At 34.4% G+C, this 11,816-nt stretch overlaps 1 protein-coding gene and 2 non-coding genes across 3 annotated transcripts; 1 reads left to right on the top strand and 2 right to left on the bottom strand.

Annotated features, from left to right (window-relative positions):
- Nucleotides 1-3,011: 3,011 nt before the first annotated feature.
- On the bottom strand, nt 3,012-9,989 carry LOC117780982 (gustatory and pheromone receptor 33a). The gene is made up of 5 exons (XM_034617686.1): nt 9,960-9,989; nt 9,448-9,884; nt 3,685-4,092; nt 3,151-3,616; nt 3,012-3,098 (listed from the first exon to the last, which is right to left on the bottom strand). Exons 1-5 carry the CDS (start codon nt 9,987-9,989, stop codon nt 3,012-3,014), a joined length of 1,428 nt encoding a protein of 475 aa, XP_034473577.1.
- LOC117782426 lies at nt 5,362-5,558 on the bottom strand. The gene has a single exon (XR_004617259.1). It is a non-coding gene; the product is annotated as a U2 spliceosomal RNA (small nuclear RNA).
- Nucleotides 5,793-5,911, top strand: LOC117782441. The gene has a single exon (XR_004617267.1). It is a non-coding gene; the product is annotated as a U5 spliceosomal RNA (small nuclear RNA).
- Nucleotides 9,990-11,816: the final 1,827 nt, after the last annotated feature.

Below are 11,816 nucleotides of genomic sequence, written 5' to 3'. Positions count from 1 at the left end.
CTTCGGGTCGCTGCTGCGTAGCCTTCGGCTCCTAAACGAACGAGTGTCGAACATTTAAAGCTCTCACGCAATTCACCATGTTGTTGTTGATGTTGTTGTTGTTCTTGTTTGTTATCAGTTTGATTTGATTTGGTTGCAAGTAGCAGCAGCAACAGCAACAGCATGTCCTCGCACAATTTGTCTTCACTTGGCCGAGTGTGTATGCTTTCCATGTGTGTGTGTGTGTGTGTGTACTCGTGTCTGTTCTCAAGGGTATCTTGTGTATATGTGTGTGCGAGCGCGCTGTTGGAAACTCACCACACCTTTTCCTGTTGCTGCTGTTGCCGCTCTCTGTTATTTGTTTGCTATGTGTGTCCCACTCGGAGGCAAACACCTGTAGTGTGTATGCTGGCGGAAAGCTTTGCAGTTTCAACCACAGCCAGTGTTGCCACGTTGTTGTTCTATGGCAATATGACATTATTAACAATCTGAATATTCCTATATTGCTCAAGTATTTAATAGTACTTTTATTTAATTTGTCTTTCTTTCTACAGTGCTAATGCTAAAAGTTTATTCTACAAATTAAATTAACCATATATTTTGTATTTATGAATGATAGAAAAAAATGACATACTACTTTTCCTTACAGTAATCTAATTCCAAATTATTATATTATATTATTATTTACTTCAATGTTTTTATAAATTAACTAGTTTTTAGCAGTATCTTAAAATTAAGTAGACGGTAGTTAATACTACTTTAAAATAAATTGCTTGCCGTACATATTGCCGTCGATTTTATGTAATAGTCAAATTACTTGAGTACAATTTGCACATTTATAAATGTGAGGAAATATCTTCAATCAAAGGCTTAAGACAAGAATGAAATATGGACAAGAAAAAAAAATGTAACAGGAAAACAGCAGAAAAATATAGTAGAAGAATAAATAGAATTTGAACCCAATTAAAAAGCCAACATTCACTATTTAATTTCTTACTGAAAATCGAGAATAGACTTACTTTTAGAAACATTTCAGAATATTAAATCGAAATATTTTTCCTATGATTAAATACAAATATGTTGATAACCTGCTGTTGAGAGAAATTCCAAGAATATGCATAGCACTCAATATAATTACTAACTAACTACTATTACTAACTACAGATTAAAAATTTTAAATTTAATTGTGTATACAATATTATGTTCGGATTCAATGTCACTTAAATAAACAGAATGAGCTGTCTGTTGCTATGCAAACCATAGGAGTGTGAGGAATTCATGCCAACACTCATACATATACCAACATTCAGACTCAAACAGATACTCACGAGGTATTAAAGGTCAGCTTGTATAAGTACATATATATTCGCTGGATTGGCAATTGCATTTTAGCCGCAATTACTTAAAGAACAACCTGTTGGCATTTGTCCTCAACACCGAACATAGACCCCTTCCTCTCCTACTTATTCTGCCTTTTCCCATTGCTCCTCCCTTTTGAGTGCTGCCTGTTTGTCTACGCCTGTTTGGTAGTTAATACAATTTGCTACAATTTGAAATGAACTCTTAATAGTGCTCTGACATTTTGCTTGGTCGCTGGTCACGTTGCCGCTGTTGCCAACATTGCTGCTTATTTAGTTTATCCAAAGGAAATTCAGGATGCGAGCCGAAAGCTGAAAAGGAAGCGAAAAACAGTTGCCTTAATTTGTAGGTAATGTGTGGCCTGTTGCTCTACTCCAGCTCCCGTTGGCCCTTTGGTCGGAAGTGTGGCAACAATGTGACAACATCTCCATCTCCCTCTATTCTTCACCTTTCCTTTTACTTTGCCTCCCTTCATCAGTAAGCTACAGACTCTATAAAGCGCCCTTCCTGGCATGTGACATATGTGCAAACGACCTGGGCGTCGCGTCATATTGATTTATGGCCAACGAGCGGAGTCCAGAGGAGTGGGATCGGAGTAGGTGGAGTCGATACATGGTAACTTTGTTGGTCAAAGTATCCGTTCATTTGCCGGACTAAAATATTTACTTCATTTTGTCTCCCGGTCTATCGAAAAATAATCCACACACAATCCTTTGTACAGTGAAAATGAAAATCGATTATATTTGACACGCTTTCATTATAATGAAAAATTAATTGACGTCTTTCAATTCTTCATCACTCTTCCGTTTTCCATTGCTGCCATGTAAATTGAGTGAGCTACCAAAATGCAATATTGAAACAGTGTGCCCCCACCTGAATGTACTTATAGATTCATATTATATACTGGGCATGGGTATGAAGTAAATTTTGCACAAATTTCCGTAGTGCTAAACGTGATTGAAAGCGGAAATTGCGCCGAGTTCTTTCTTTTTTTCCGCTTCCGTTTGACAGCCACAAATTGTAGTTACGGCATATCCTCTCAGCTGCCAGTCTGGTAAATCGTATTTATCAATTGACATTTGATAAAATTGCGTTAGGTATCCTCCTTCCCTCTATTCGGGACTCCCTTCCCGCAGCTGTCGCCCAACCATCTAAAACCCCTGAAGTGTTGAACAACGGTCGATGATGCGATTAACGGGACATCGTCAGCATTCAGATCTCATAATACACTTACTACCCCGAAATATCTCTGTTAAGTTTAGTCAGGTGTCGATTAAATTGAGTGGATAGCTGAGATTTGAAGTAATGGGCTTGCTTTTATGCAGGCTAAAGTTAGGTTTTGGTTTGGGACTAAGTGAAGATAGGATAGATTATTTTAAAATAGCATAGAGTGGACATTATTGCAAAAGTTGGGTTAACATAGGATAGGGCTAGGAAACGAAAAGATAGGTTAGTTTAGTAAAGTTCTATGTTGAATAGACCGGTTGCTTAGCAAAATTAAGATTGTAAATGAATAGTTCTTATGAAAGTTGAATGTATTTTAAGTAGTTGCTTATTCAAATTTTGCAAATTTTTAGTGCTTTTAAAAATCACTGCAAAAAGTTAAGGCTGTGATAATAAAAAAACGAAGAGAAATCGAGCAAACGTGTTAAATAATTCAATTTGAAGTGAGTTTATGTCATAAGACCCTCGCTGCGCAATATGGACGTCATGTCAAACTGCAGCAGGACGATCAAATAGGATGTGGCTGCGCTGACAGTCTATGGAGAGAAAAACTTTGAAATAAATCTAAAGATAATTGCAAAAATTTACCGAGAATATGAATGTGTAGTCGAGGGCAAAGAGTCCGATGCCGTTGAACTGAAAGTATCCCTCCCAGTGAAGGAACTGCAAGGTGAAGGACTTCATTTTGTTGTAGAAGAGATCATTGCTGAGCATAAAAGCTGGTTTCTTTTGCATGATCTCATGCACTATCATTGCCGATTGCTTGGAATGATTGTTGGCATTGCAACAGAGACGCAACACAATGTAGGCCACAACCATTGTGGTAAAGCTCCAAATGACATACAAATAGGTCATGTAATCCAACACTGCACTTTTGCCACTGACGATGAAATTGACCTTCGTCTCGAGGAATATGCCAAAAATGCTGACCACAAAACAGGCAGCCATATATGGGACACACTGTGGTCCAAATTCTCCATTGGTAAGCACACTCAACGATAGAATTTTGTCGTGCAGTTTAAACAGATCCGGCAAATTGGCCTCCGAGGTGCTCCTGAAAAGATATATATTTCCAAACGAGTATATAAAAAGAGGATACGTAACCAAAAGTTGAGTGCTTACTCAGTATTCTCGTTCGTATTGTCATCGTTGTAATCAAAAATATCATCGTCCTCCTCATCACTGGTATTCATTTCATCGTCATCCTCATGCTCCGACTGTTGCGGCTTCTGACGTTTCATTTCATCTGCCAGTTTTTGTTCTATGCCAAATGCTGATTTGGTTGCAATTGCTACAGTTGCCCCCGTCTTCCTCTCCTGCTTCTTTCCCTCGCTCTCAATGTCGAATACTGTGAGCGGGGCATGACGACGACGTGCCTCCTGGTTAATTTTCTCGAACAGCGTGTTAATTTGCTCAAAGCGATTCGAAATGACAGACACATGATAGATGAATTCCCCTTGAATGATGCTTCCAGCCAGATATGGAAAACTTGATACCATGAACGGTATTATCGCATACTCAGCAAAGGTTCTGAAAAAAACCGAAACAGATTGAGATAGAGAGAGAGCAGGAAAAATGCCTTCACTTGCTGTGATTTGCTATGATTTATAGCTTGACTTTATCATGGTCAAGTTAAATGCTTGAGAGCAACAAAACTATCTTTGAACTTTTCTGATAGGGTTCAAAGTAATATATCAAAATATCAATATACCGATTTTTTTTACAAAAACTGATATATTTATATATTAATATTTTTTTTGCACAAATATCGAATATGCGATATTTTTTTGGGATATTTTATAATATTTGTGCGTTGGTCATTTTGTAATCTGTGTATCAAGCGAAAAGTTATAAAGTCGAGCAAAATGAATCAAAATTTAGTTAAATCTAAATTCAATAAACTAAAAAGTGGGAAAGTAATCCCTTGAAATTCTGGAATTCGCATAAGGCGTCCATGTCGGGACTTTATAAAATAGCCGTAAGATATCTCACCAGCCCTGGTAGCTCAGTGCCTTCAGAGCGGATAGCGTCCGCTATAAAATTTGTCATTTGTGACTCACGTAGCCGAATTACAGATTTCAACATAACGCAGCGCGTATTTTTAAAGTCTGTTAAATCCAAATATTGGAATTTAAAGTTCGTTAATTTTAAATATATATAATTAAATTAGCTTAGTGATATCACATATTAATATATAATTCATGAAATATATTATGTTTGTTTAACATAGTATCTTATTACATATTAATATCGACGTCATGAAAAGTATAGTATCTTATTACACAACAAAATCGAACTAATAGATAATATTGTTATGTATATATCTATAAATTGTATCTTATTGTGGGGCAGAGAATCACATTATGTGAGAAAAAAGATCAATTATATCAAATATATCGATATTTTAAAGCGATATATTAAAAATCATATTGATATTTTTTGAAAACAAAATATATTATCAATACGATATTTTAAAAGTATTTGACAACCCTTTTATCTGATATCCAAATTGAGTACGCGAATAATGAAAAAAGTGTTTGGCATTCAGCACTGCCCAAAAAATATATTTTTGAATATAAAGAATCGGGATGAAATATCATAGCGCTAAAACGTCATATTCAGGTGCTTAACAAATCTCGGTGTTCCTGAAAAGAGACTCAACATTTCGAACCGTTGTTTTCAACAACATTTAACTTTAAAATCTCTAAAGACTTCTGGAACATCGAGATTGAGTTTTTCAAAATGCCCTTTACTTTACTGATTAATCAAATGGCCATATGTCTTATATGTTATTTATTTCTTAGTTGGGCTGAAATCCCGGCGGTGCTGCAATACCGGGCCAACCCTTGACAGATGTGGAGCAAGCTCCTAGCACTCTGTCTGATACCAAAAATCAGTTTAACATTTGCGGTCCTCCAATGGAGGAACTATCAGATGTTAAGCTGATAAGAACAGATACTACACATTTGATCTTAGCCAAAAGGCCGAGAAGCGATAACTTAACAGGTGAAAATGCCTATCACTCTACCCGTCGACTACTATAACTACTTGGGAATTGCAGGGAAAACATGCTTGAAAATTGAGCACATGAATGTTTGCAGTGCCTACTTAAGGGTAGTTTACCAAAGGTTGGCCTACTTTAGGGTGCCATAATAATGGGTCTGGCCCTATAATTCCCAAACAGTTAAAGTCTGCCTTTAAGTAATCTTCATGTGGATTACTTTGTATTTTCACTCTGGCTTCTCTTCATTCGTCGAATAAATCTTTCGCCTTTTACTAAAGATTTCCGTGGAGAGGAGCACTCTAATGAGTCTAAATTGAATTTTTAGTTTTGAGCCTGGCAACGATAGTCGCCGGGCCATTTAAAAATACATTGAAAGGATTGAATTTGCTCTTAACGATTTTAAAAGTGGCAGTGTAGAGCAAAAATTGAAGACCGACAACTCTTTTCATTAGGGTTTGCACTAGTGTTGTCGTATATTTTTTAAATATCGTATTGATAATATTTTTTATTTGAAAAAATATCAAAATGAAATTTAATTTATTGATTTAAAATATCGATATATTTGATATATTTAATATCAGGGACCATATCGGTTATGAGGAATATCCAAAAAAGTCCCTTTTAATAGTTATTTTTATTTAAAAAAAATAAAAATTAAAATTAATCATTATTTTTGATTTTTATTTTATTTGTCTTTTATAAGTCTTTCAAATCTTTTTTAATAAATAAAATAAAAGTCTGTAAAGACTTTAATTTCTGATTTTAAAATATTAAAAGTCTCAAAAGACTTTTATTTTTGGGGAATAAAATAAAAGTCTTTAAAGACTTTTGTCGTATGATAACTTTTGAATTAAAGTCTTTGTGAATATCTCCGCTTATAATCAAGATAAAAATTTCAAAATTACACACTTGGTTCTCTTTTATTTACACCATCTATGGAAAAATTTTCCCCCATTACATTGTAAAAAAAAGTACTGAAGTAGTTGGAAAAACAGAAAAATATTTTTTGAGTCCAAAAAATAATAATAGTATTTGAACTTACGTTGACAAATTCACTAGATTGATGGAAGATAACTAGCTCCCGCCTTCTACCGCCAATTTTCCACTATTTTAAATTTAAACTTCTTAATTGGATTAAGAGATATGATTATTGCAAAAAAAAAAATTGTGAATTGATCCCGCTGTGCGAAAAAGAGCGTAGTTGGTTAGTAGAGGATAAAGGTTCATAGAATGTCGTAGGTTTTACTGGTGTTGTAATTTTGAAAGTTTTATCTTGAGTATGAGCAAAGATATCGACAAAGCCTTTTATTCAAAAGTTTTCAAATCGTAAAAGTCTTTAAAAACTTTTATTTTATTTATCAAAATAAAAGTCTTCAAAGTCTTAAAGTACTTTCATTCAAAAAAAAAAACCAAAGGCTCTTATGAAAGATTAATAAAATAAAAATCAATTATAATTATTATTCTTAATTTTTTTTGATCACAAATAATTATTAAATGTGATTCAAAAAATACTGCTATGTTGCACAAGCTTGCCTAAGAATTTTGCCATGCCCCCTTAATAATTCAATCGTTCATTAAATTATGTTAATCTATAAATGTTAAATTTGCATATATTAATGTATGTTTGATGGTTAGTATGTTAAATTTTCTTTTACTTTAACATTTTTAAAGTTAAAAGTGTCAATTAAATTTTGCCTCTGTACAAATTGAAGTTTTTTAAGTATTTATTTATTTAATTAATGGTCATTTAATCTAACAGCCGCGAAGATGTGGGTAGCGAGCATATAACTGTCGAGTGTAATGCATTCACTGCTGCCATGCTGCTACTGTGAAGTGAACACCATAATTGAATAAATACTCGTAGAATTTGTTGGTAGTCATGCAATCATTGTTAGATTAAGCAATTGTACCATTGCTAAATCTTGAAACTTTGCGGGAATGCTATTCCCTTAATATTATGGTATATTAGATAATTGGGGTTTTCATTTGCCAGTTGCAGCAGTAGTGGGCACATGTGCCAGACTTCACAATTTCTCTAGACCCAGACCCTTGACTACGAAAAGTCAGGCACATATGCCCATCAGTGCTGCCATAAGTCGATAAGAAAACAGGATAGACCAATATCGAAAATAGGACAAAAGTTTGAAAAAGAGAAGGAAAAACAGGATGAATCTTAAAAAAACCAACTTTGTCATTATTTTATGTACACATGAATAATGTCTACTTTAATTTTTGTGTTGCCGCGATGTTGTCAATTTATGACCGTTAAAAATATTAAAATTTGAAAAGAGTCTTATAGATAAATTATGATAAACTAGATGGATGGAGTCGAGCATTCTCGACTGTCGGAGACCCCGTACTTACTATGGAAAAAGCTAAGACTGACGAATTGATTGAATCGATTGTTCCTATGGGTGCTATATGATATAGTGGTTCGATCGAAAAAAGAAACAAGCTTGATCTGCCTGCAATATAGAAGAACCTACATACCAAGTTTGGTGTCACTAGCTTTTAAATTGTTCTTAGAATCTGCTTGCAATATAGAGGAACCTACATACCAAGTTTTGTGTCTCTAGCTTTTATAGTCTCTGAGATCTAGGGGTTCATACAGAATGACAGACAGACGGACAGACAGACATTCCTATATCGACTCGGCTATTGATGCTGATCAAGAATATATATACTTTACTGCCACGCCTCCTTCTGCCTGTTACGCACATATTCCTTAAAACAGACCCCTGTACTTTTTTTTTAGTATGGGGTCTTAAAAGAAAAACAAGGAGTAAGCACCCAAAATTAAAAAATATATGTTATTTAAGTGTTTTTAAATTCATTAAAAAACTTTTAGTCCCCTTACAAGTTGATAAAAAAAACGGTGATTTTCAGTAGGCGTTACTGCAATCGTTAATATCGCAGCCAGCCCCATTTGTGCCCGAAATTTATGGAAACTTTTCACATGGATGCCACTCACTTACTTAAAAAATAAGTAAAAGGGTGTATTGTGTTCGTTGGAATGTATGCAACAGGGAGAAGGAAGAATCTGCGACCCTATAAAGTATATCGGACAAGTTAAACGACAGTTATGGCGATTTTATGTTTTCAAAGTATTTAATGCAAGTAATTTCTTAAAAGAACTTTTATATGTATTGAAATAATAAATAAATATTTGAAGTGAATTTTTAAAAAGTATAACAGAAATGAAAAAATGACAGATTTCCGGGAAGGATGTTTCAGAAAAGTTCTGGCAAATTAATTTAAAAAAGGGACAAATCTGTCCTGAAAAAGGATGATATGGCAGCCCTGATGCCCATGTAAAGATAATAAAAAAGACGATAAAAAGAAAATCGAAATTTAGTATATTTATCTTTTTTTAGTGTGAAAGTTTTGACAACATTTGTTTAGTGACAAGTGATTGTAGGAAAATTTAACAATGCAATCCACAAACTATTTTGGAAGTCGGAATAACAAAAACTTAACGTTATTTACATATTTCAAAAATATATAAATCACAAGTAATGGGCGTATGGTGTAGAAAATAAATAAAAATTTGGTAGAGTTTCCAGATTTTAGCCTGCAACTTTTGCACATCGATTTTCAACTCTAGCATCTAGACTACCATGAAGCTCAAACACACCCCAAAAAATTATAAAAGTAAAATACAAAACCCTGGTCAGAACTGAAAGGCCACTGTCAAGTGAAAACCCTAAACTTTTTTATTACTTGTGGCTAGACTTGTGTAAAAACTGCATATCTTTGTGATCATATTGAATTAATCTTTTTTTTAAATACTTATACTTATACCTAAGATATACCTAAATTTGGTGACAGTACTCTTGTGATGTAAAGGCAGATTAAGTATATTTTATTTATATCATACTTACGCATACAATTCGGTGGAATCGTAATACAAGGCAAAGATGAATACGCTAAAAACAAAGAGCCAAGTGAAATGGTAGGCAACGCTATGTTTGACGGCCTTATCACGATTCTTGTCTAATTCGGCAACGCGACGACATTTCTGTATGACGACATCGATCTCGGCAATATGCGTTTCAAAATCCACAAAGAACTGCTTGCGGCGATATAAACTCAAAACAAATATGGTTACATATAGGAAAGCGCCCAAATGCATAAAGAGATTGTTACTCAGGCGACAGACGCTGTTGCATGCATCCAAGAATGAGAGTCCAAAACTTTGCCACAAATTGATTCCGAAATATGCCATTAAATACAGGCACGGCACTAGATACATCATTATATAGTCCACCAGATAGTTAGAACGCAATTGCTGGCGATTCAAGGGTATAAGCCCAATGGCCTACATAGTAGGGTAATTCGAAAGATATGCAAATTAGAGATTGAAATTAATTCAGGCAAAAATAAAATGCCTTACCATTGAAAGCCAATTCATAATTTGTATCATTTCAACTGGATTTATTCAAACTGTTTTCCGTTTAATAACTGTCGCAATGCGGTTCGAACCTTTCACTAAACTGACACGACTAAAGGGTTAAATATTCACCCAATATTTGAACGCTTTGTGGGCTTAAAAAAAATGGTTTCATTGTGTAAATAATGCGCATATGCTTAAGATAAATATCTTTGGAGTGGTGCGACCCCCTAAAACAGTTTAGTGTGGGGCTCTCAATGCTTTTAGTTTATTAAATGTGAACGAGTACATGTACACAGAGCGAAATTTCTGAAGAAAACGTAATGGGAATTATATTTAATATGTATTAATATCTTTTTTATTAGATTAATATATCTTTATATTAGGAGCATTGGTATTGAAATAAATAGAAGTTGGACAATGTTAGGCATAACAAACAGTCCCTAAAAGAGTCTTTAATTGTAATATAGGTATCCCCAATTAAATTGATACCAAATTTAATGTAAGGAAAACGAAAACTATTATACGTGTATCATTCTGATCAAAAGACATTTATGTATAACTTTACGACTAAATTGTTATATTAATCTTTTTTATGGGACAAAAAAAATATTATGAAGCACATTTGTAGAGGAGTAGCCCTTAGTTAAATATAGAACTAATATTCCTTAATCCATTTGTGATACCCTTAAGGCTTCATATTCATTTTATTTTATAGTCAATAATTTATCGCTTTAATGCCTGCTCAACTCATATATTTGTTTTTCACCTTATAGATTTATCACTACAGGATTAAGTGTATTGTTTTATAAACTATTACGAGGCACTTTAAGCAATTTACCGAGACAACGCTAAGTTATTCGCAGAGCTCTATCTAATAATTTCCACATATTTTCACCGTATTTTACTTGCTAATTAAACAATTATAAGTTAGTGCCACATTGCTGGCATCTTTGTCGGCTTTCAGTCAAATTAACAACTACAACCTACTCTACAGCAACAAGAACATAAATATTTACAACAAGTACAACACAAGCATCGAGTGCTGAGAAAACCAATTAAAAGCAAAGCCCCTTGCAGCATTAAGACCGACACATGGATGATAAAATGCAAATTTCCCTCGAGTTGACGGATATTCTAAGCCTCTAAAGAGTGTGTCTTGTATAGAAAGAGAAATAAGTAAAAGAGAGAGAGAGAGAGGCAGAAGTGGATAGAGAGAATGAGTGAGAGTGAGAAGGAGTTACTTATGATTCGAACACGATGGGAAAGTTGAAGGTGTTACCATTTGCTTCGCATAGTTAATAATTGAGTTTGCAACTGAGGCAAACACACAAAAAGACACACAAACATACATGTACAAAAATGTATAATATATAAACTTTCACTCGCATACACTCACATACACATGTTGTGCCTGAGCCGAGTAAACAAGCAACTTTGAAGCTTATGTCTCTGCACGCCTAAGGACAGCACGCATTTACACATACACACACACACACACACACACAGAGGCACACACACTTATACACATAACTAACTGTAATGACACTTGGGTACTACCAGCTTATATATTTAACTAGGCAAGTCGCCTCGATTTGCCATGCGTAAACTGTAAAATAGATTTATCTCGACGTAGAGTCTAAGCGGCTGAATCATTTGCTGCTTTTAAATTTTGAAAGCCCCCTCGCTTCATAGCTTTATACACTCCCTAGAGATCCTTCTCTCTCCTCTTATTGTAATTTTACAAGCGCATTAGTTTAGTAGGCTTGTAGTTATTGTTATTGCATTGCAGATATCCGGTAATAAACACGCCCTGGCTTTTCCCCAATTTTCCCAGAATTCCAAATAACCGAAACCCGA

This window comes from Drosophila innubila (assembly GCF_004354385.1).
Source record: "Drosophila innubila isolate TH190305 chromosome 2L unlocalized genomic scaffold, UK_Dinn_1.0 4_B_2L, whole genome shotgun sequence".
Taxonomy (NCBI): Eukaryota; Metazoa; Arthropoda; class Insecta; order Diptera; family Drosophilidae; genus Drosophila; species Drosophila innubila.
The sequence above is the reverse complement of the archived record's forward strand: the minus strand, read 5'-3'. Positions and strand labels throughout refer to the sequence as shown.